The sequence below is a fragment of the Leucoraja erinacea genome, chromosome 8 (assembly GCF_028641065.1).
Source record: "Leucoraja erinacea ecotype New England chromosome 8, Leri_hhj_1, whole genome shotgun sequence".
Lineage (NCBI taxonomy): Eukaryota > Metazoa > Chordata > Chondrichthyes > Rajiformes > Rajidae > Leucoraja > Leucoraja erinaceus.
The window spans coordinates 42785010-42811207 of NC_073384.1; the positions used below are offsets into that span (position 1 = coordinate 42785010).

Here is a 26198-nt window from a genome sequence, read left to right on the forward strand (position 1 = left end):
GATAGGAGCAGGGAGAAGAAGGAAGGTCTGAGGTGGGGCAAGTCTTTGAATCTATTGGCTGCTTTTCCGAGGTCGCACGAAGTGTAGATGGAATTGATGATGGGAAGTCTGGTCTGTGTGATGAACTATAATCTGCGATCATTCTAATTCCAGTTGTGTATACATTGCAGACAGAGGAAGGGATGGTGTGACCTGTACTTGATAAAGTCTAGTCCATCTCAGTCACATCTGGCTGACGATCTTTAGGGTGGAATTTTAGACAAGGCTGGGTTATGGCAGAGAATTCCAGAGATTCACCACTGTCAGTGCAAGCAGTGTATGTTCTCAATTCTGCTAGAACTGAATAAAAGAGCTTCTTTCATTGCCCCATTCAAAAAGAAAGCAAGTCCAACAGGTACAGATGGTACAGTGGTGCAGTGGTAAAGTTGCTGCCTTACAGCGCCAGAGACCCACGTTCGATCCTGACTATGGGTGCTGTCTGTATGGAGTTTGTACTTTTTCCCTGTGACCACATGGTTTTTCTCTGGATGTCCAGTTTCTTCCCACACTCCAAAGATGTACAGGTTTGTCCCAAGTGTGCAGTATAGTGCTAGTGTAGGCGGTGATTGCTGGTCGTCACGGACTCAGCGGGCCAAAGGGCCTGTTTCTCTAAAGTCTAAAGGTATGTAGATACAAACTACCCAAGTCCGAAGTAGGCAAATAGAGGAAAGGAATCATTCCTGCCTGTTACGTTCATGGTCTGCCAGAAACTGCACTGGCAATAATTCAAAAGGTCAATATGCTTCTTTGTCTGTTACACCTCGTTCTTCTAGAACATAGAACAGTACAGCACAGGAACAGGCCCTTCTTGCCAAGACCAAGTCTCATATAAGTTCATAGGTTTTAGGAGCAGAATTAGGCCATTCGGCCCATCAAGGCTACGCCACCATTCAATCATGGCTGATCAGTCTTTCCCTCCCCATTCTGTGGCCTTAATGCCTGACACCCTTACTAATCAAGAACCTATCAATCTCTGCCTTAAAAATATCCATTGGCCTCCACAGCGTCTGTGGCAATGAATTCCACAGATTCACCACCCTCTTAGAAGAAATTACTCCTCATCTCTTTTCTAAAGGTACATCCTATTATTCTGAGGCTATGGCCTCTGGTCCTAGTTTCACCCACTAGTGGAAACATCCTCTCCATATCGTTTCTATCCAAGCCTTTCACTATTTGATTCAAGATTCAATTTAATTGTCATTTGGACCCCTTGAGGTCCAAACGAAATGCCGTTTCTGCAGCCATACATTACAAACAAATAGGCCCAAGACACAACATAATTTACATAAACATCCATCACATCGCTGTGATGGAAGGCCAAAAAAACTTGGTAGGTTTCAATGAGGTTCTCTCTCTACCTTCTAAACCACCGAGTAGACGCCCAGTGCCATCAAACTGTCTCATATGCCTGCATGTAATCCATTTCCCTACATACCCTCCATATCTATGTACCTATCCAACACCCTCTTTAATGCCACTATCGTATCTGCCTCAACCACCACCGCTGGCAGCACTTTCCATATACACATCACCCTCTGAGTAAAAAAAAAATTCCCCTCTTACATTAAAGCTATATATATTCCCTGTGGTATTTGATTATTTGAAATGTTTATCCTAACAGTATCTCGTTGCCCCCCTATCTCCATATCCCACCATCCCAATGGGCAATCAAACTGTATTTAAACAAATACACTCATTCACATTATTTGTGTTGCACAGTCCTGAGCCAATAAATGTTAACATAGAAACATAGAAAATAGGTGCAGGAGTAGGCCATTCAGCCCTTCGAGCCTGCACCGCCATTCAATATGATCATGGCTGATCATCCAACTCAGTATCCCGTACCTGCCTTCTCTCCACACCCCTTGATCCCTTTAGCCACAAGGAACAGGTTGTTGGGATCTTTTTTTGCCATTTTATAAAACAGCATCTTTCTAAAATGTTATTGTCCAGTTTCAGTGTGTAACACTTGCATAGTGGCCCCATTAAGATCATTTTTTAACAAGGAAGCCTGGTCGATGTTGGTATCCAGGAATCCTGCTTTACTTCAGCATATTGGTATCTACCTCTCCGTGAGTTTAGAGATTTAAGGCTTATATATTCCAAAGGAGAATGTTGAAAAGTGGGGTGAATTCAATTAATCAAAATCAGAATGGTGTTTAGAACGTATAGATTGGATTTACAAAAGCAAGAACCATTGCTCGAAAGCTTTTAGGAAGGTATTCCTAATATAAATTGCTGATTAAAATAAAATAGAGTTTCAGATTAATAGTGCTTTCATTTACATTGCTGATGTGAAACAAAACTGTTTTGTTTTTAATAAGCTCGTTTGTTTTATTTCATGGTTATAAAAGTTCTTCCCATTAAATTTGAGTGTAAGTTTAATGGTGGAATTTACTGAGGCAATTGTAAACAGTGTTGACTCTGGGCTGCTCATTTTGATAATGGTTGCACTGATATTACCTTTCAGAAATCACATTGTGGTTATTATCCAAAACTCATTTGTTTTGGTGGAAAATGAATTGTTTTAGGAATGCACTACGTTGTTTCCTAGCAATAAAGAATTTCAAAAATGACTAATATTGGTTAAAATATCGAAAACAGCAGTGGCTGTAAACCATAACAGCATGAGATTTTTTTTCATAATCTAATGTCTGCAATCTGTTCTGTAATAATGTAAGGGAAACAGATTGCCTCGAGTGCTGATAGCGTACTTCGAGATGCAAATTGTGAGGACTGATTTCGTCAACTAAGCCAGCTTCCTAACTCTTCCAAACTCAGCGTGGTACATTGCCGAGAACTCATGAACTTTCAAATGCATTCCCACATGTATGTGACTAGCCACACTAACAGTCCGAGCCATACAGCATAGCACGGCACAGTGGTGCAGCGGTAGAGTTAGAAACATAAAACCATAGAAAATAGGTGCAGGAGTAGGCCATTCGGCCCTTCGAGCCTGCATCGCCATTCAATATGATCATGGCTGATCATCCAACTCAGTATCCTGTACCTGCCTTCTCTCCATACCCCCTGATACTTTTAGCCACAAGGGACACATCTAACTCCCTCTTAAATATAGCCAATGAACTGGCCTCAACTACCTTCTGTGGCAGAGAATTCCAGAGATTCACCACTCTCTGTGTGAAAAATGTTTTTCTCATCTCGGTCCTAAAAGATTTCCCCCTCATCCTTAAACTGTGACTGTAACTGTTGCTGCCTTATAGCACCAGAGACCCGGGTTCAATCCAGACCACGGGTGCTGTCTGTACAGAGTTTGTACATTCCCTCTATGACTGGGTGGGTTTACTCCGGGTGCTCTGGTTTCATCCCACACTCCAAAGGCTTAAAGGCTTGTAGGTTAAGTGGCTTTGGTAAAAAAAAATGTAAGTTGACCCTAGTGTGTGGGATAGTGCTGGTGTACAGAATGATCGCGGGTTGGCGCGGACTCGGTGGGCCAAAGAGCCTGTTTCCGCTTTTATCTCTAATGTCTAATACCTAAAGCACGGTAACAGGCCCTTTGACCCAACCTGTCCATCTTAACCAAGATGCCTCATCTACGCTAGTCCCACTTTTGGCCCATATCCTTCTAAATCTTTGCTATCCACGCTACCTTTCCAAATGTCTTTTAAATGCAGTTATAGCACCTACCTCAAAACCTCTTCTGGCAGCTCATTCCATATACCCACCACTCTGTCTGAAAAAGTTGCCCCTCAGGAAATCTTTCCCCTCTCATCTTAAACATGTCCTCTGATTCTTTATTCCCCAACTATAGGTAAAAGATTCTGTGGATTTACCCAATCTATTCCCCTCATGATTTTACACAGGTCTGTAAGAACACACCTCATTCTCCTCAACGCCAAGTAATAAAGTCCTAGCCTGTCCAACCTCTTCCTCATACCCTCAGGTCCTGGCAACATCCTTGTATATCATCATTTTCTCTTCCATTCTTTCTCTGGAGAAGCTTCTAGAGAGGTATGGAGGGATAAATTGAGCATTTACTTTTATTCCCTTTTCTATTTAGTATTTACTGACTCCATTTTTTTCTGATCATTTTTAAACTGCGATTTATGGGCCTGTCCCACTTAGGCGACTTTTTATGTGACTGCAGGAATCTATGCAGTCGCCACATTGTCGCCACATGTTCACGGGTGGTTGCCGGGTAGTCACCTTCATGGTCGTGAGGAGTTCCCGCATTCTGGAAATGAGTTGCGGCCTCATTATGGGCGCCGCAAATTTTTCAACATGTTGAAAAATTAGCGGCGACCAGAATGAAGCCGCCATGGAGAGGGTATGGAGAGGGTATGGAGAGAAGGCAGGTACGGGATACTGAGTTGGATGATCAGCCATGATCATATTGAATGGCGGTGCAGGCTCAAAGGGCCGAATGGTCTACTCCTGCACCTAATTTCTATGTTTCTATGAGAGTAGCGAGAATTCACGTGCCGTAGGTGCAGTGGTAGTGGGTCGGCAGGTTGTCGTAGGTTCTCATAGGTTGTAGCCGGTGCTGACCGGTTAATTTCATTGGCTCATTGGGAAAAAAAACCGTAAGCAGTAGTTTTCAGAACCAAGAATAACCGACCGGTTAAATGTCTGCCGAGATTCACATCCGTGTATCTCTAGTTTCTAAGGGCGCCACATTGATGGCAGCCTCTGCCTACAGTCTGTCTGTTTTTCAATTTGTTTTTATTTGTAGTCTGTTTTAAAATTGTGATTTGGAGGATTCTTTTGTTTTTCTATGTGGGGATGGGGGAACTGTTTCTCAGACACTTCATGGCGAGGATGTGACTATTCTCAGAGTCGCGTCCTCACCCCCCCCCCCCCCCCCCCCCCCCACCCCCAACCTCGCGGCCTATCAACTGGATTGGTGCGGCCTTTCCTGCCGGGGACCGGACCAAAGCTTCAGCGGCGGCAGCGCAGCCCTGGATTTACCGCGGATCGGGTGATGCCTACCTGGATCGCCATTTGAAGCTCTGGCGTGCTGGGCCTGCTGTTTCAACATCTCGGAGCTGGGGATTGGAGAACTCCCAGTGCGGGTGGCGCTGACCAACATCGAGAAGTCCTGGGACCCTTTGCCGAGGGCCGCCAGCGTTGAATCTCTGACCAGCATGGCCTATGGACTTCGGGAGCTGCGGTCTCCGGTAGGAAGTGGCCGATTCGGATGTCCAAGCTGTTGAGGTGGTTCTCCCATTCCCACGTCGGAGTTCCATCATCCCGGCATGAGGGCTTGAACATTGGGCGACTGCAAGGGGTTCGGGAGCATCCCGACCACGGGTGAACAACGGAGGAGGATGACTGAATTTTAGAGCCTTCCCTCAGGGTGGGGAAATTTTGATTCTGCTGTGTGGGGATGTCTGTGTTAAAGTCTATCGTGTTCTGTGCTTTTTATTATTCTTATGGCTATATGGTGACAACACATTTCACTGTACCAATTGGTACATGTGCCAAATAAATGTATCTTGTATCATGTGTCTTAAAAGTTGGCCCCCCCCCTTCTCCCCCCCTCCTCCCCCCCCCCTCTCTACCCCCTCTCCCCCCTCTTTTAAAGGACTTACGAGACCCTTTGCGTACACTGTGCTTTCACCGTCTCAACTGCAGCGCCAACCTTCCTGTTCATCGCATTGGCTTTGCACCGTGTGAATTTCACTCAGACAGCTTGCTTGCCCTGTTCCCCGCCTGCATAACGGGCTGGTGAAGGAAGCGATGTGTGTGTGTATGTGTGTGTGTTCCACGCTGACAGTCGCCGTTCCAGTCATCGGATTTTCAGGCGACTGCCGGCAACTTGACAGTTGCCTGACAAATCGCCCAAGTGGGACAGGCCCATTAGTGTTAGCACCTCACTCAATGTTGGCGGTGTTTCAAATGGAAGTTCAGAGATTTATACTGATCATCTAAGCTGTCTGACAACTCATTGCACTAAAACCAAAGGCAACACAGTGGTGCAGCGGTAGAGTTGCTGCCTTACAGCACCCGAGACCCAAGTTTCTGAGGTGCTGTCTGTATGGAGTTTGCACATTCTCGCTGTGACCATGTGGGTTTCCTCCGGGTGCTCTGGTTTCCTCCCACATCCCAAAGACGCGCAGATTTGTAGATTAATTGGCTTCTTTAAATTACCCCCCAGTGTGTAGGGGGATAACATAGAATTAGAGTGAACACGTGATCGATGGTTAGTGTGGATTTGGTGGGCTGAATGGCCTGTTTCCATGCTGTATCTCTAAACTAAGCTTTTGATCGTAAGTAGAATGTCCCATGGAACTACTGAAAGAAGAGTGGGGGGAGATTCTGCCTGATGTCTCAACCAATATCATTATTATAGATAATAATCATGGGTAGAGGAAAAGGCAGTGGATACATAACCATATAACCATATAACCATATAACAATTACAGCACGGAAACAGGCCATCAAGGCGCTACAAGTCCGTGCCGAACTAAACATAAACTAAATATAAGAGACCTCAGATACTGAAATCTGTAGCAACACCATCTGTGGGAGGGGAAGGAATTGCCAATGTTTTGAGTTGAATCCCTGCATCAGGGCAGAGAGGAGAAGGAAGATAGCCATTATAAAGAGGAAGGGATGGAGTCGTGACAGGGGTCAGTAGATGGAGTGGATGGAGCAAGAGTTGCTGATGGCAGGCAGAGGGAACCAGGGAGGGAGGGGAGGGAGAGAGGTGCAATTGGGAAAGGGAGGCAAGTGGAAGACAGATGGTAAAATGGACTTAAGTGCTCGAGTAACTCAACAGATCAGGCAACATCTCCAGAGAACATGGATAGGTGACGTTTCGGATCGGGACCCTTCTTCAGACTAGAATGGAGGAAGACCAAAAAAATGACAGATGGATCCAGGCGGGGCGGGGTAGGTGAGGGTGAAGTTGAAGACAGAGAGGAGGATAACAACCCTGGGACGCAAATGCTGCCGGTACAGGAATCTGATATGAAAGAAAGGTGACAATAGGCAAGGTCAGGAAAATTTAGTGCTACAGCAATGACCTCACATAATATGATGGATTAATTAAATGTGAGAAAAATATGTGCAAAGAAGGAACATCACCCTGTCACCACCTTACCAATGCACAAATATTGGCAGCACATGTTCATCCAAGCTACCGATGGGCCTGTCCCACTTAGGCGATTTTTCAGCAGATTGCCGGCAACTGCCATGTTGCTGGCAGTCGGCTGAATAACCGGGAACTGGAACGGTGACAGTCAGAGTGGAACACACATCGCAAAGAAGGGGGCCATGGCAAACGGGGGGAGCGCTGTCTGAAATTCACACGGTGCAAAGCCAAGGTGATACAGACACACACCACGATGAACAGGAAGGTTGGCGCTGTAATTAAGAATGGTAAGTCCTTTAAAAAAGAAGAGGTAGTGAGAAGGAGTGGAGACAACTTTTAATAAGCCAGAGATACACAGAGTGAAGTTCGGCGGACATTTAACATTACTGGTCGGTTTATCCTTGGTTCTGAAAACTCCTGCTTACATTTTTTTCCCCCCAATGAGCCAATGAAAATGCTCGGTCAGCAAAGGCGATTAACTAAAACTACCTACGACTACCTCGACTACCCATAACTACATGGCGACCCCACTACAACTGCACCTACGACTACAGGATTATCGATTTTCTCCATGGCGACCAATTTTTGGTCGCAGAAAGATTGTCAATGTGTTGAAAAATTTGCAGCGACCATACTGAGGCCGCGACTAGTTCCCAGAATGCGGGAACTGCTCGCGACCATGAAGGAGACTCCCCAGAGACCACCATGTGACGACCATGTGGCGAGCGCAGAGTCTCCTGCACTCGCCTAAAAAGTCGCCTAAGTAGGGCAGGCCCATAAGAGTGATAGTCAACACAGAAAAATCACACAAACCATCCTCAACACCACAGAGAACATGCAGCAAGTATTTTAATTATCCGTTTCAAAGATCGTATCAACAAATAAATCCACTCAGTTTTGGTGGCTGCCACAATATAAACCATGCAAATTGTATGTCTACACTGTCAACTATTTCACTTATAACGAATTGGTGGTGTTTAAAAATTTCCCAGGCGTTTGGGATACCGTTGAGTGGCGATATGCCGATATTCTTGAGGGTGTAATTTGAACAGCTTTTGACACTGGAGTAAAATACATGCACAAAGAACAAATGATTCCACATTGCACGTGGACAGACAGGAATGCATTTCATTTTGGGCACTAACTTGACAGCCCCACAGGTGATCTCATTGATGGATCTTTTGGGGAATACATGTTGTAATACATTGACAAATGCTACTGTATGTCCGTCTGTTCTCCTTAGACATTGCCTGAAGTTTGCTCTGAACAGGATGAGCTGGATTTCCTGATGGAAGCCCTGATAATCAGGTATGCTAAGTAAATAGCAAAAGTAAACAATAAGGTTTCTTGCTAGACATTGTCTGAAATGACAACTTTATTTGTCTTCCCTTATTTACTCTTTATCATTCATTCTCTCAACAATCCACTCCCTTTTCCGAAAGAAAACAATAGCTAGCACTTTCTTTCAGATGCTGGCAGGGTAATCGATGAAGTAGACAAATCCAACATGGCCCAGCAAGAGATTTACTTGCACATCCACCTGCTTCATCTATAGTATCTGGTGTACCCGATGTGGGCACCTATATATCGGCGAGGCCGAGCGTAAACTTGGACAATCGTTTCGCTGAACACTTGCGCTCAGTGCGCCTTGGCCTCCCTGTTTCCAAACATTTTACAACTCCCCATTACAGCACTATGTGTCTTTTTGTGTATTAGCCTGCATTAATACACAAAAGGACACACAGTGCTGGAGTAACACAACAGGTTAGGCAGCATCTCTGGAGACCGCGCATAGATGACATTTCAAGTCAAGACCCTTCTTCAGACTACTTGAGCCTGAAGAAGGGTCTCGACCCAAATGCTGCCCGATCCGCTGAGTTACTCCAGTACTCTGTGTCTTTCTGTTGCACCAAGTACTGTGGATTTTCAGGGACATTTGGATGAAGACGCAAGTTTTGCCAACATTTTGCATGAGGTTTGAAAAATATCTTCAGCATTCAGTGTTTGCCTCACATGTGAATGACAATCATTGAATTGTTTGTTCATAGATGCACGGAGAATACCTCTTTATGTTTTGGGTTTGCATTATGTCGATGCATTTACAGCTGACACTGATTAAATGTCAGCATTTAATTTGGTGCTTGGTGAAATGTCAGACGTTATTGTTTTCTACATGGAGATGCTGAAGGTGTCCTTCATCTCTTGCAGTAAATTCTGCCATCAGAACATTGTGCGATGTATTGGAGTGAGCCTGCAGGCTCTCCCTCGCTTCATCCTGCTGGAGTTGATGTCTGGGGGAGACGTGAAATCCTTCCTCCGAGAGTACCGACCAAAACCGGTAAGATGTCAACTTATTTTAATGGAAGCATCTGTCCGAAGATGATTTTTCATAAAAAAACAACACATACAGAGCAGGTGGTGCAGCGGTAAAGTTGCTGCCTTTCAGCGCCAGATACCCGGATTCGATCTTGACCACAAGTGCTGTCTGCACGGAGTTTGTACGTTCTCCTTGTGACCACGTGGGTTTTCTCTGGGTGCTCCGGCTTCCTCCCACACTTCAAAGACGTACAGGTTTGTACGTTAATTGGCTTTGGTAAAAAAATTGCAAATTGTCCTTAGTGTGTAGGATAGTGCTAGTTTATAGGGATCGCAGGATGGCATGGACTCGGTGGGCTGAAGGGCCTGTATCTCTAAACTAAACTAAACTAAAGCACGCTAACCACTATTTCTCATTTGATTTGTGTGTCGTGTGAATCACAGGCACTGCTTTAAAATATATCCAATATTAATATTATTATATTCTAAGTAGACTTATTGTAGGATTCATTTGTCCATTTTAGATGATTCCAGATTCCAGGATTCTCAATGGTTTTAATGATTCCCACCCCTCCTTGAAATAGATCTTAAGCACTCCATGTTTGCTCCACATCTAATGGCCATCTTTGAATTGTTTGTTCATAGATGCATAGAGGATACCTAGTTAGGATCACTTTATACCGATGCATTTCCAAGTGACGCTGATTAAATGTCAACATTTAATTTGGTGCTCGGCAAAATGTCAGATGTTATTGTTTTCTAAATTGCTGTGGTTCTGACTGAGGATAAGCTCACTGATGGAGGAAAAAGCATCAGTGCATAAAAGAGCAAAGGAAATAAAGTTTGTTAGATCTCATTTTATAAAGACTGGGCAATAAACTTCTGTCGGCACTGACATTTGAGATCCAATGTTTTGGCTGTCAGTTTCTGCAGCAGTCATTGAAACTGGATGAAAGAGTGGAAGAATGGAATATGTATCACATCATATCAGAGTGCTGACTGGCAGAGAAAGCAATGGTTCATTTAGGATTAGGTTTAGACCATTGTTATCAGCCAGAGGCAATGGAAAATATCTAATTGTAGTTTGGTTTTAAGCTATCCACTCTGTAATTGACTGCAAAGGGTGCTTTACAAAACTTGCAAATGGTTGTTCATATGGCTTACATTAACTTTGTTACTTCACTTAACTCACCTGCTATCTGGTAGCTATACGTTCTGTACAATGTATCAGCAATGTATCTCTAAAACGAAAAACTAATCAACTCTGCTTTATCTAGCTACCATTATTTTTACTTCATTTCTGCATTCATATCTTTTCTCGGCAAAACTGATGAATATGTGTTGTAGGAAGGAACTGCAGATGCTGGTTCAAACCAAAGATGGACATAAAAATCTGGAGATACTCAGCGGGTCAGGCAGCATCTCTGGAGAAAAGGAACAGGTGACGTTTCGATTCAAGACTTCCCTTTCTTCGGTCTGAAGAAGCGTCTCGACCCGAAACGTCACCTATTCCTTTTCTCCAGTGATGCTGCCTGACCTGCTGTTACTCCAGCTTTTTGTGTCTACCACCTGTGAATATTACTGGTCTATCAGAGAGGGCCAGAGATATTAGACCTGAAACCAGCAAGGAACAGCAAGGTACAGTGGCGCAGCTGATAGACCTGTTGCGTCACAGTGCCAGAGAACCCAGGTTCCATCCTGTCCTGACCTCGGGTTTTGTGCAGTAGTTACATGTTCTCACTGTGACCGCGTTGCTTTTTGTCCGTTTACTCTCCACATCCCAAACACGTGCGGGTTTGTAGGTTAATTGACCTCGATAAAATGGCCCTAGTGTGTAGGTAGTCAAGGGGAAAGTGGGATAACATAGAACAAAGATAACATCTTAGACTTGGTGGGTCAAATCTGTCCTCAGTGGACAGATCCATGCTGTCTCTAAACCAAACAAAGTTACCTAAATGCTGCCAGTGATAAGCTCCCACCATCTTCTTACACAATGGACCGTAGCTGGAACGATCAGCCATGATCACAATGAATGGCGGTGCTGGCTCCAAGGGCCGAATTGCCTCCTCCTGCACCTAGTTTCTATATTTTTATGTAGCCAAGGCTGGATTCTGATGGAATATGGATGATTAATCCTCATCACCTAAAAGTTTTAATGTTTTAATTTAGAGATACATTGTGGAAAGAAACCCTTCGCTCACCGAATCCACGCCGACCATCGATCACCCATTCACACAAGTTCTATGTTATCCCACTTTTTCAACCACTCCCTCTGAACTCGGGGCAATTTACAGAGGCCAATTAACCTACAAACCCACATGTCATTGGAATGTGTGAGGACACCGGAGCACCAGGTGGTTAGCCAGGCGGTCACAGCAAGAATGTGTAAACTCCACACAAACAGAACCCAAAGTCAGGATCGAACCTGGGTCTCCAGTGCAGTGAGACAGCAGCTCTACCAGCTGCACCAACATGTCACCCTATATTGCATTTACTGATTTTGTGGGGGTAGGAACTGGATATAAACCCATAACGTCTGAAGTTGCCAAATATTTGAACACCACAAATTTCAAGGTATGAAGCTGTGAAAGAATCAGTTGTCAAAGCTGTTTTTGTGTGTACAGCATGGGGAAATAATTAACCAGTCACAACACTAGGTGGCACGGTAGCATAGCGGTAGAGTTGCTGCCTTACAGCATCAGAGGCCCAAGTTCTTTCCTGTCCACGGGTGCTGTCTGTACGGAGTTTGCATGTTCTCCCCATGACCTGTGTGGATTTTCTCCGAGAGTTCCTGTTTCCTCCCACATTCCAAAGATGTACAGGTTTGTATGTTAATTAGCTTTGTAAAATTGTCTCTTGTGTGTGTAGGACAGTGTTAGTGTGCGGGGATCGCTGGTCAGCGCGGGCACGGTGGGCCAAAGGGCCAACTTCCGCGCTGTATCTCTAAACTAACTGATTTTCTTTTCAATGTGCTCCACTTGGAAAAGGCCGTAACATAGAAGTTACTATTCTTAGAGATAAATATTTATTAATATCTGATGATATCACAGGGGCAACTATCAACTCTCAGCATGATCGATTTACTGAATGTGGCTTGTGACATTGCCCGGGGCTGCCAGTACTTGGAGGAGAACCACTTCATCCATCGGTAAGTGAGCACAAGGTAGGCAAGCAGTAACTCTCAACGATAACAAATTGTGCATGTTCTTGGTGTCATAGAGTCATACAGCGTGAAACAAGCACCTCGGCCCATCTTGCCCACGCGGACCAACATGCCCCATTTACATTAGTCCCACCCACCCGCTTTGGCCCATATCTCTCTCAACCTGTCATACCCATGTACCTGTCTAAATGTTTCTTAAATGTTGTGACAGTACCTGCCTCAACTATCTCTTCTGGCAGCTCATTCTATAGACCTACCACCCATTGTGTAAAAAAAGTTACCCCTCAGGTTCCTATTAAATCTTTCTCCCCTCACCTTAAACCTATGTCCTCTGGTTCTCCATTCCCTTACTATGGGTATAAGATTCTGTGTATTTACCCTATCTACCAGGGGTGCCGTATGATGGCAGCCTCTGCCTACACTGTCTGTTTTTTCATATTTTTGTTATTTTTAGTCTGTTTAAAAAGTATGTTTTGGGGGTTTCTTAGTCCTTTTATATGGGGGAGGTGGGGAGGGTAAGGGGGAAACCGTTTCTCAGTCACTTCCTGGCAAGGATGCGACCATTTTCCAAGTGTCATCTTCGCTCCTCCCCTCGGGGCCTACCATCTGGATTGGTGCGGCCTTTCCTGCCGGAGACCGACCAGAGCTTCAGCAGTGGCGCAGCACTGATTTGCCATCGTGGAGCGGGCGATGCCTTACTGGGGATCGCCATTTGAAGCTCTGGAGTGTTTGGCCTGCTGCTTTATCATCGTGGAGCTGTGGTTTGCGGATCTTCCAGCCACGGGTGGCGCTGACTTCAACATCACGGAGTCCTGGTGATCCCTTTGCCGAGGGCCACCAGCGTTGAATCTCCGCCCAGCTTAGCCTGTGGACTTCGGGTGCCGCGGTCTCCGGTAAGAAGTGGCCAATTCAGAACTCCAAGCCGCTGAGAATGCTCTTCCGTTCCGACGTCGGAGTTCCGATCATCCCGGCGAGAGGGCCTGAAACATCAGGCCGCCGTAGCGGCGACTGCGGAGGGCTCGGGAAGCCCCGACCACGGCTGAACAACAAAGAGGAGGATGACAGAACTTTGTTGCCTTCCCTCACAGTGGGAAACGTTGATTCCGCTGTGTGGGGATGTTTCTGTTAAATTCTATCGTGTGTTGTGTTCTTTTTTATTCGTCTGGCCAAATTTCACTGTACCAGTTGGTGCATGTGACAATAAATGTAGACTTGAATGTAAACTTGAAACTTGAAACTTCTATTCCTCTCATGACCTTATTCATCTCTACAAGATCGGGACTCATCCTCCTCATCCTCCTGCGCTCCAAGAAATAAAGTCCTAGCCGAAATGCATTTCTCAAACTCTCACTATAGGCCAGGCCCTCTCGTCCTGGCCTTCTCTGCACCCTTTCCAGCTTAACAACATCTTTCCTATAATAGACACAAAATACTGGAGTAACACAGGCAGCATCTCTGGAGAGAAGGAACATGGATAGAAAATTGGTTGGCAGACTGGAAGCAAAGAGTAGGAGTGAACGGGTCCTTTTCAGAATGGCAGGCAGTGGCGAGTGGAGTGCCGCAAGGCTCGGTGTTAGAGCCGCAACTGTTTACTATATATATTAATGATTTGGAAGAGGGAATTAGGAGCAACACTAGCAAGTTTGCGGATGACACAAAGCTGGGTGGCAGTGTGAACTGTGAAGAGGATGTTAGGAGGTTGCAGGGTGACCTGGACAGGTTGAGTGAGTGGGCAGATGCGTGGCAGATGCAGTATAATATAGATAAATGTGAGGTTATCCACTTTGGCGGCAAAAACAAGGGGGCAGATTATTATCTCAATGGGGTTAGGTTAGGTAAGGGAGAGGTGCAGCAAGACCTGGTCTTCCTTGTACACCGGTCACTGAAAGTTGGCTTACAGATACAGCAGGCAGTGAAGAATGCTAATGGAATGTTGGCCTTCATAACAAGAGGATTTCAGTATAGGAGTAAGGAAGTTCTTCTGCAGTTGTATAGGGCTCTGGTGAGACCACATCTGGAGTATTGTGTACAGTTTTGGTCTCCTAATTTGAGGAAGGACATCCTTGTGATTGAGGCAGTGCTGCGTAGGTTCGCGAGATTGTTCCCTGAGATGGCGGGACTGTCATATGAGGAAAGATTGAAAAGACTAGGCTTGTATTCACTGGCGTTTAGAAGGATGAGGGGAACTTATAGAAACACATAAAATTATAAAAGGACTGGACAAGCTAGATGCAGGAAAAATGGTCCCAATGTTGGGCGAGTCCAGAACCAGGGGCCACAGTCTTAGAAAGGGAGGTCATTTAAGACTGAGGTGAGAAAAAACTTTTTCACCCAGAGAGTTGTGAATTTTTGGAATTCCCTGCTATAGAGGGCAGTGGAAGCCAAGTCACTGGATGGATTTAAGAGAGTTAGATAGAGCTCTAGGGGGCTAGTGGAGTCAAGGGATATGGGGAGAAGACAGACACAGATTATTGATAGGGGACGATCAGCCATGATCGCAATGAATGGACCCGTTCACTCCTACTCTTTGCTTCCAGTCTGCCAACCAATTTTCTATCCATGTTCCTTCTCTCCAGAGATGCTGCCTGTGTTACTCCAGTATTTTGTGTCTATTATAGGAAAGATGTTGTTAAGCTGGCTCGAAGGGCCGAATGGCCTCCTCCTGCACCTTTTTTTTATGTTTCTATGTTTCTATGAACAGGACTGAATACAATACTCTAAATGTGGCCTCGCCAATGTCTTGTACTTCACAATCTTAATAACAGGAAATCTTTATAATCTTTGACTTGTACGCTGCTTTACCAGAAATAATGCTGATATACTTCACTTAAACCATGCAATAGATAAAATTAATGAAACAATACTCTCCTCCTTAATCAATGGAGGTCATGTTGCAGTTGTATAAGACGCTGGTGAGACAACATTTAGAATATTGTGTATCTGGGCACCAAGTTATAGGAAAGATTTTGTCTAGCTTGAAAGGGTTCAGAAAAGATTAACGAGGATGTTGCCAGGACTAGAGGGTGTGAGCTATGGGGAGAGGTTGAGTAGGCTGGGTCTGTATTCCTTGGAGCACAAGAGGATGAGGGGTGATCTTATAGAGGTGCATAAAATCATGAGAGGTGGTGGGTGTATGGAACAAGCTGCCAGAGGAGGTAGTTGAGGTAGGGACTATCCCATCGTTTAAGAAACAGACAGGTCCATGGATAAGAAAGGTTTGGAGGGATATGGACCAAGGGCAGGCAAATGGGACTAGTGTAGGTGTGACATTGTTGGCCGGTGTGCGCAGGTTGGGCCAATGAGCCTGTTTCCACACTGTATCACTCTATGACTCTATGAATGGATGGCGAAAAGAAGAAATAATGAACTGCAGATGTCGATTTAGAAAAAGAGACATCTGTGGTGGAACTCCACTTTTTACTGTGGTATAGAAAAGTTACCCCTCAGATTCCCATTAAATCTTTTCCCCTTCACCTTAAACCTATGTCTTCTGGTCGTCGATTTACCTATTCTGGGCAAGAGACTGTGCATCTACCCGATCTATTCCTCGCATGAATTTATACACCGCTATAAGATCACCCCTCATCTTCCTGCGCTCCAGGGAATAGAGTCTCAGCCTAATCGACCTCTCACTTTCTCCGGGAACTCCGGTTTCCTCTACACTCCAAAGACGTACGGGTTTGTCGGCTAATTGACTCGGTAAAATTGTAAATTATCCTTAGTGTATGTAAGATTGTTTTAGTGTGCGGGAATTGCTGGTTGGCACGGACTTGGTAGGCTGAAGGGCCTGTTTCTGCACTGTATCTCTTTAATAAAAAAGCAGAGGTCCAATTTTCTAATTAAAAAATTGTCAGCAGCAAACAGCTACTGTCGAACTGTCACCAGCTCTGATCAACAACATATCACAAAACCTCCAGAATGATGCTGGAAAGATCACAGTGTGAAGAAACAATCTAAAATTATGCCTCTATGGGCCTGTCCCACGAATGTGACTTTTTATGCAAATGGCAGGAGACTATGCAGTCGCCACATGTTCGCGGGTGGTTGCCGGGGAGTCGCCTTCTTGCTGGTGAGGAGTTCCCGCATTCTGGGAACTAGTCGCGGCCTCATTATGGTCGCCATGAATTTTTCAACATGTTGAAAAATTAGCGGTGACTAGAATAAAGCCGCCATGGAGAGTAGCGAGAATTCTCGTGCCGTAGGTGGGTCGCCAGGATGTCCTAGTGGGTTGCCAGGAGGTCGAGGTTGAAGGTTCTCGTAGGTTGTAGCCGGTGCTGACCGGCGAATTTCATTGGGGAAAAAAAAGATAAGCAGAAGTTTTCAAAACCAAGGATAACCGACTGGTAATGTTAAATGTCTGCGAGCTTCACAGCCGTGTATCTCTGACTTCTTAAACGTTGTCTCCACACCTTCTCCCCCCCCCCCCCCTTCTCTCCCTCTCCACCCTCTTTTAAAGGACTTACCATACACTGTGCTTTAGCCATCATTTTACAGCGCCAACCTCCCTGTTCATTGCGGTGTGTGTCTGTTTCACCTTGGCTTTGCACCGTGTGTTTTTTTTAGACAGCGCTCACACTGCTTGCCCTGTCCCCTGCCTGCATAACGGGCTGGTGAAGGAAGCGATGTGTGTGTGTGTGTTCCACTCTGACAGTCACCATTCCAGTTACCGGTTTTTCAGGCGACTGGCGACGACTTGACAGTCGCTGGCAATCCATTGAAAAATCACCTACATGGGACAGGCCCATGAGTTTTTGTTCAATCAAAAATCATATTTATCTCAGTCTTAAATGTTTCAGTAATTCAGAATGTTACTATTATTAAAAGGCAATGGAAAACGTTGACAGCTTTGGGAGATGGAAAAGCAGAACACAAACCTTAATTATCACTCGATGGTTTTCTCAAAGTCTTGTCAGCAGGTCCGGTTCTGTTCTGCCCACATCATCCATTTACACTGCTTGACGCCTGCGAATGCCCAGGACATCAATGATCGTGTCCAAGCTGATCTGGTCAGGATCAGGAAGATGCATGAAGAATGTTTGAAAGAATTGCTCAAGTTACTGGCTAGTCACAGACTCTGTCAAACCCTGGCCAGTGTTTAACAGTACCGTGCACTTGCTTCATTAATCTCTTTCGGTGCTCAGTTCAGTTCAGTTTTAGTTTAGAGACACAGCGTGGAGACTGGCCCTTCGGCCCACTGAATCCATGCTGTCAAATGATCACTCTTACTTTAGTTCAATCCTACACACTAGGGACAATTTACAGAAACCAATTAACCTACAAACCTGCACGCCTTTGGAATGTGGAAGGAAACAAGCACCGGGACAAAACCCACGTGGTCACAGGGAGAATGTACAAGCAGCACCCATAGTCAGGATCGAACCAGGCTCACTGGTGCTGTAAAGCAGCAACTCTGTCGTTGTGCCACGGTACTGCCCTGATTTGTTTAATTAGTCTCTTCTCTTAAGAGTAGCAATCTGTGGATTTACTCCAAGGCTAATATGTCCTACCTATGATGTGATCTGCTCACCACATTTCTATACGTGGTGTAATCAAATAGTGTAGCATTCTAATTTCTGTCCCATTGTGCAGCAATTCTTTGATAGTAATGATATTAACCAACATTTTGTTGCCTATTTGAATTGTTTCTGTGCCTACTAACGACCTTTCAATGATGGATGTACCGAGAACCTTCCTGCCTACAATCCCCTTCCCCCTCACTCTCTCTCCATCCTCAACCGCATCTAGCTTCTTTTTCTCTCCACTCCCAGCTTATCATTCTGAGATTCTTCTTCTTTATCCATCTTGTCCAAATCTTCCAACCTACCTCCCTGCGCACCATGCACATTTTTTCTGCCCCAATAATGCTATGATTTTATACCATTTTCTGCATTTTTCTATTTAACCGGATAGCACACAAACAAAAGCTTTTCATTGTATCTTGGTACACATGACAATGATAAACCAATACTAATACCAATACCATTTGGATTAATACGTTTTCTTGCACCAAAATTAATTTTCGCGATCCATTGGTTTTTTCTTGGGCCACAGTGTCAGTGCAGAACATGATGTCATGATTTTATCCGCTCTTTAATAACATCACTGTTTGCAGCACTTCTAAATTAGGATCTGGTTTTCCATGCACAAATTAATTATAACTATGATGAATGATTATGCCACTCTGTTAATTTCCTAGCTAGGTCAATACATTGCTCTTATGAGCTTCGACTGTTTAAGGCGGCAAAGTGGCACAGCGGTAGAGTTGCTGCCTTACAGCGCCAGGGACCCAGGTTCGATCCTGACTACAGGTGCTGTCTGTGCCGAGTTTGCACGTTCTCTCTCTGATTGTTGCGCGGGTTTTCTCCGGGTGCTCCAGTTTCTTCTCACACTCCAAAGACATGCAGGTTTGTAGGTTAATTTGCTTTGCTAAGTTGTAATATTTTCCCTAGTGTGTAGAATAATGTTAGTGACGGGGTGATCACTGGTCGGCGCATTTTTGGTGGGTTGTTTGGTTCGCGCTGTATCTCTAAAGTCTAAAGTAAAGTCTAATGTCTTAGCAAACTGTCTCTTACTCAAAATGAAGGTCCCACAATTTTGTGTTAATCACATTTGCAGATGTTATCCTGTCTATTATAATAGTTTTCAAAAATCAATTGAATTTGTGAGACATAACATGCCCTTTACAAATCCATCCTGATTCTCTCTCATCATCTGAAAAGTTTCAAAATATTCAGTCACTCCATCCTTGATCATAACACTGTTATTGTTCCAACAACAGATGTTAAAATTCCCTGATTTCCTTCTTTCATCTTTCATAGAAAAAGTTTCCAATATAAAAACACGGACTAGAAGGGCCGAGATGGCCTGTTTCCGTGCTGTAATTGTTATAGGTTATATGGTTATATGATATGTAGGCAGAGGAGATTAGTTTAACTTGGCATCATGTACGCCACAGACGTTCATAAATTATAGGAGCAGAATCACCCTGTACGTTAACACTACCCTACACACCAGGAACAATTTTATTTTACAACTTACCAAAGCCAATTAACCAAGAACCCTGTATGTCTTTGGAATGTGGGAGAAAAACCGGAGCAACCGGAGAAAACCCACGCGATCACAGGAAGAACGTGCAAACTCTGTACAGACAGCACCCGTAGTGTGGATCGAACCTGGCGCTGTGAAGCAGCAACTCTACTGCTGCGCCACCATGCCGTCCTGGTTCTCTTCGACTAATTCCCCAAAATGGCTATTCTCTCTGAACGGAATATTCAATTCAATTCAATTCAACTTTAATGTCATCGCACAAATACAAGTATGAGTACAACGAAATGCAGTTTTGCATCAGTCCGTAGTAGTTGTACATAAAGGAAAAAAAAAAAAATAGAAAGAGAGAAGATACAGAATAATCAAGAAATACAGAATAATTAAACAATGGGGACGGAGGGACCAGAGAAATCTATCGGCGGGACTCCGAGTTCAGCAATGTGATTGTGTTGTTGTAGAAGCTGTTCCTCTTCCTAGTAGTACGTGACCTGAGGCTCCTGTACGGGCTCTGGGTGAAACATCTTAGACAAGTTAATGTCATTCACTCAATGCGTCCCTGAAGTATCAGTGTAGATCTTGTACTCAAATCCTGGACATCAATTTATAATATTGACTCAGGTGAGCATTTTACCAACTGAGCCATGCGTTAAAACTTGGCAACTTCCCAACTCAGCACAAGCTTTCATTATAATCTGCTTTCCCAAATGAAAGTGTGCAAATGTTTAATCACATTGCAGACATCTGCCAACATCAGGGTACTGATATTTCAAGAATTATATCCCAAACAAGTTGTCCTAGAGTTTGGATTAATCTGTCTGCCCACTGTTGGTTCGCCAGACTATCTATCATATCATATATCTATTAAAACTCTGTGTGTACACTTTAGCGCTAAAATTTCTGCACCACCTTATGCACCTTTGTCCCGTTGTCGTTCATGTCACGTTTCCTTCAGATTTGATGTTATTGTTCACGTTATTGATATTTAAATGCTTTAAAAAGTCCACTTTAAGAAGAATAACTGACTGCTGTGAGAGTTTTCTGGCAGCTTCCAGCGATGACGCCACAATGGCATCTCACAGTCCTCCAATCACAAAGGGATCTCATTTACATACACTGCCGGAAACATTCCGCCACCCGACAATGACATCACAATGCGATCTCAGCAGCTACCTGAGAGTGACTGAGGGTAGGGAAAAGGAGAAGGAGGGAGAGGTGACAGAGAGACTGATATAACCATATAACCATATAACAATTACAGCACGGAAACAGGCCATCTCGGCCCTACAAGTCCATGCCGAACAAATTTTGTTCCCCTTAGTCCCACCTGCCTGCACTCGTACCATAACCCTCCATTCCCATCTCATCCATATGCCTATCCAATTTATTTTTAATAGAGATATAGAGATAGAGAGAGACAGAGAGACAGATATCACTGAGTATCAACATCAGCAGAATCACGTGGGAAGGATTTATTGGCACCAGGGAACACCAATGCCAACTCAAAGGTCAAGTCCATTCATTCAAGCGCCCACTGCTCACAACCCCCCCCCCCCCCACGTGGGAAGGATTTATTGGCTCCATAAATTCCAGAATTTTCCTTGTGGGGGGTGATGGGGATGATTGGCTCCGGGGGGGTTCCTGTCTCCGGGGTGAGCGCCGACACCGCACCCCCCGCCTCCCCGCGTTGGGGGACGGGGCCCAACTGGTCCCACTTGGTCTCGTAGTTATGAAATTATGAAATCTAACCAAGCCATAGATTTTTAGTATTTAGGAATGGTGAAAAATTACATGATTGTGAATCCAAGTAGTGAACTGGATAAATAATGTCCAGATAAACAATTCATGTTCTATTCTGATGTGTTCTTGAAAATTAAAAAGGCTGAATTATCAGTCAGTCTTTAGACTTTAGAGTTTAGAGATACAGCTTGGAAACTGGCCCTTCGGCCCACCAAGTCAGCGCCGACCCTTAGCCCCGTACACTAGTTCTATCCTACACACTACGGGCTATCCTAGGAACAATTTATCATTTTACCAAAACCAATTAACATAGAAACCAGTACGTATTTTGAGCGGCGGAGGAAAGAGGAGTACCCAGAGAAAACCCATGCAGTCACAGGGAGAACGTACAAATTCCGTACAGACAGCACCAGTAGTCAGGATTGAACCCCGGTCTCTGGCGCCGTAAGGCAGCATCTCTACTGCTGCACCACAGTGCCGCCTTAAATCTAACAATCTTACTTTCATAAAATAATTACTCTGTCAAGCCACAACAGGGAAAACAGAACATAGTGCTTGCTTCATTAAGAATTTCATAAAAAATTTAAGAAAATATGGAGAAACTCATAACGCCCCCTTGAGAGCTTAATGCAATTTAATTTCATGCTAATAATTGGCCTCAAGTTCTCTTCCTGTAAATTTTGCATTTACTTCTTCTTGCCAACTTTCACTGAGATATTCATAGGTAATCCATAATTGACATAATTTCAAAATCAGCATTTCAAATTCTTCCTCACATCATCTGTTTTCACGATGGATCCACTGTAATTATCTATCAGTGATAAAATTTATATTTTCATTTTCACCATAGGATTATTGTCGAGGCACTGCTATTAAATCTGCATCCCAAGAAGTCTCATGGATAGGAAAGGTTTAGAGGGATATGGGCCAAACGTGGGCAGGTGAGACTAGAGGAGATGGGACATCTTGATCAGCATGGGCAAGTTGGGCTGAACCGCCTGTTTCCATGCTGTATGACTATGTCTTTAGACTTTAGAGGTACAACGTGGAAACATGCCCTTCGGCCCACTGAGTCTGTGCTAACCAGCAATCACCCTGTACACTAGGAATATCCATACACTAAGGACAATTTGCAATTTTACTGAAGCCAATAAACCTACAAACCTATGTGTCTTTGGAGTGTGGGAAGAGACCAGAGGACTCAGAGAAAACCCACGCAGTCACAGGAAGAACGTACAAACTCCATACAGACAGTATCCTTAGTGAGGAACGGACCCGGGACTCTGGCGCTTCTGTGTCACCAATTAGCATCTGGAAAACAGTCTGAAGAGGGGTCCCTGACCTGAAACGTCGTCTCTCCATGTTCTCCAGAGTTTCTACCTGACCCGCTGAGTTATAGAATCATATAGAGTGGAAACAGGCACTTCAGCCCAACTTGCTCACACCAACCAACATGTCCCATCTACACTAGTCCCACCTGCCTGCATTTGGCCCATATCTCTCCAAACCTGTTTATTTAACGTTGTCTCAACTACCACCTCTGGCAGCTCGTTCCATTCACTCACTGCCCTTTGTATGAAAACGTTTCCTATTAAATCTTGCCCCCCTCACCTTAAACCTATGGCCTCTAGTTCTTGAGTCTCCTACTCTGGGCAAGAAACTCTGTGTATCTACCCAATGTATTCCTCGCATGATTTTATACATCTCTATAAGATCACCCCTCATCTGCCTGCACTCCAAGGAATAGCGTTCCAGTCTATTCTGCCGCTCCCTATAGCTCAAGCTGTCGAGAAATATGGCAACATCCTCATAAATCTTCTCAGCATCCGTCCCAGCTTGACAACTCTCTTATAAACTTTCTATAAACTCCAGCACTTTGCGTCGTTTTTGGTAAACCGGCATCTGCAGTTCCTTGTGTCTGCAGTCTCATGAATAATTTCTGATCTTTCCCATGTTATAAAATCTAAAGTAAGCTAACATTTGTGCCCATTGATATTCCCAGAGCCTAAAGGAGGAGAGAAATGAAAGGCAGGATCCCTGCATTGAATTAGCATCATTCGATCCCTATAGAGTGCATTTACCAGATGCCAGGCGAGGCAGGATGACTGAAGTCTCTGAAGCTTCTGCAAACTGTATAACCGATTAACTTACTCCGTGAAGAATGAGGGGTATACCAGATGGCTGTTGGAAACCTCCTCTAAAATAAATTAATTCCTTTGAGAAAAGAGATAAAGAACTGAGGAAAAATAAAATCAGAGTAGAAATTTACCTTTCTGTGTTTTATTCATTGGCAGGGACATCGCTGCAAGAAATTGCCTGCTTACATTCAAGGATTCAGGAAGAGTGGCTAAGATTGGAGATTTTGGAATGGCTCGTGACATATACAGGTAATTGAGGAGAATAATCATTATTTTACATTCAGTGCTCTTGAGATCGATAATGGATTGGCAAAACAAAGCTCACATGAGGCACAATGGTTGACCACTCTTCCAAATATATTTGTATGCTTATTTTATTGTGAAAATAAATGCTATTTATGAATGTCCAATCTGCTTTTGCTTATTGTACCAGCAAGGAAAGTTTTGCACATCTGTGTATCGGTAATATTAGCTTATTAACAATTGTGCTGCTTTTTAAACAAAACGAAGTAAAGCTATGTGATAAGATTCCAGCTATCGCCCTGATTTTTGAAAAGCAGTCGCATTGAAACGTTGGTGACATGCAGCTTTTTTCATGTGATATTGTAAATTGCTCGTTCTAAGCTTCCCCCCAGTCTAGTTTCAGTCCAAAATCACTGAGTCAAGCACTTGCGCATCTAAACTTTATTTTGACCTAACCACCGCGGGTTCGATCCTCGTATCTGCCTGATCAAGCCCTCTTGGCATCGCTCAAACAGAGACACTCCAGAAGGTCACGCAGTCCTAAGCGCTCTCCCAGAAGATCGACACAGGACCTCGTGATAGCGGACATTTATAGGTTCCCGGACCTCGAGGGGCCGAACCACATTGGGGTGTTCTCTTTACAATCCAATTACAGATATCGATTAACCCCATACATGACAGACATTTCCCTAACCCAATAATACAGTGGCTAATACATTGTATTCAAACAGTGTTTCTCAGAGGAAACGAACATCGCAATATTTGCCCTGATATGCAAGAAAACCAGACAAGGCTCAATATTTAATCTAATCAACATTCAGCAAAGTAAAGCTTTGCAACATTATTTACAATGTGTATGTCCGGTTTGCATTAATCCAATCCATTCTATGCATTTTGCACCTAATTGTCAGGGTCTGCAGATGTTTCCATTCTCTTCCTGCAGCTCTGATCTAGGCTCCAGACAAACTGGCACCACTCTGCAGCTTGTCCCATTTCTACAGAAAGCACATTTAAATTGACCAAATGGCTTTGCAGCCTAGAAGCCTTTACTCAAATTTAGGGTCCTAGCCTTTCCAATTTGACCAGGATTAACAATATCATACACAGTCAAGATAAAACATAACGTCAGCTAAAGCAGTTTCAGAAGTCAGAGATAATTGGATCATGAGTGGAAAATTACATTAATTTAAAACTGTACTTGTTATCTGATATTAGCATAATTAAAAGTGGCCAAATATGATAGTACGAAAAATAAAGCCGAATAGATGTTTGCAGCAAAGTTCAAATGGAGAATCTCACAGACACAGACGTCAGGCACTGCAATACTGCCACTAGCAGGAGAAATTAATTACAGCATAACATGCCGATCAATATTATCATGTGCAAAAGGAAACGACGACTATATAAATGTGACAAAAGTGTTACAATATGAACGGTTCTTCCAGTAGACTCAGGAACAGCTTCTTCCCCTTTTTAAACAGGCTTCTGAACGGTCCTTCCATAAGCTAGGGTATTATCCGATTCACTTCTATCCAATTGCAGACATTGAACTTTGTGTCTGGAACTAATGCATTACTATGCTTTAACACATATTCACAGTCTCCATGATATCTCTGCCCTGTATCTGATACATTACAATGTGGGTTGCAATTGCACTTCGAAAGTGCACAAATCCATATTTTGGTCAGCTATTCAGGGCTAAGATTTTCCGCCAACTGGACAGCACGCAACAAAAAAGCTTTTCACTGTATCTTGGTAAACATAACGATAAACTAAACTAAACATCAGCAAACACAATGTGCTGGAGGATGCGTTGTCAATGGAACTAATACACTACAACATGCCAGAGAACTTATTCTGTACTGTGTATTGTCCCCTTAAATCTATCTCAAGAGTCAAGAGTGTTTTATTGTCATATGTCGCAGACAGAACAATGAAATTCTTACTTGCAGCAGCACAACAGAATATGTAAACATGGTACTGTATGTATCATGTGACTTGATTGTATTTACCTGCAGTTTCTGATCTGATTGCACACCATGTAAAGCAAAGCTTTTCACTGTACCTCAGTACAATACAATAGGCAATACAGTAGGCCATTCGGACCTTCGAGCCAGCACCGCTATTCACTGTGATCATGGCTGATCACCCACATTCAGTACCCCGTTCCTGCCTTCTCACCATATCCCCTGACTCCGCTATCTCTATCTTACTCTCTCTTGAAAGCATCCAGAGAATTGGCCTCCACTGCCTTTTGAGGCAGTGTGAAAAAGTATTTCCTCGTCTCTGTTCTAAATGGTCTACCACTTATTCTTAAACTGTGGCCCCTGGTTCTGGACTCCCCCAACATCGGGAGCTTGTTTCCTGCCTCTAGCATGTCCAAACCCTTAATAATCATATATGTTTCAATAAGACCCCCTCTCATATACAAGTATATGAGTAGACTTGCCCAGCCGCT

The 26198-nt window shown here is 44.0% G+C and overlaps 1 protein-coding gene across 1 annotated transcript in view; it reads left to right on the top strand.

The window, feature by feature from the left end:
• The window catches only part of LOC129699874 (ALK tyrosine kinase receptor-like), a 265553-nt gene that overhangs the window by 221658 nt on the left and 17697 nt on the right, over positions 1-26198 (top strand). The window contains exons 14-17 of the mRNA XM_055640014.1: positions 8340-8404; positions 9305-9434; positions 12463-12560; positions 23654-23746. Of these exons, the coding sequence (XP_055495989.1) occupies positions 8340-8404; positions 9305-9434; positions 12463-12560; positions 23654-23746 (386 nt within the window). The remainder of the gene's footprint in view (positions 1-8339; positions 8405-9304; positions 9435-12462; positions 12561-23653; positions 23747-26198) is intronic.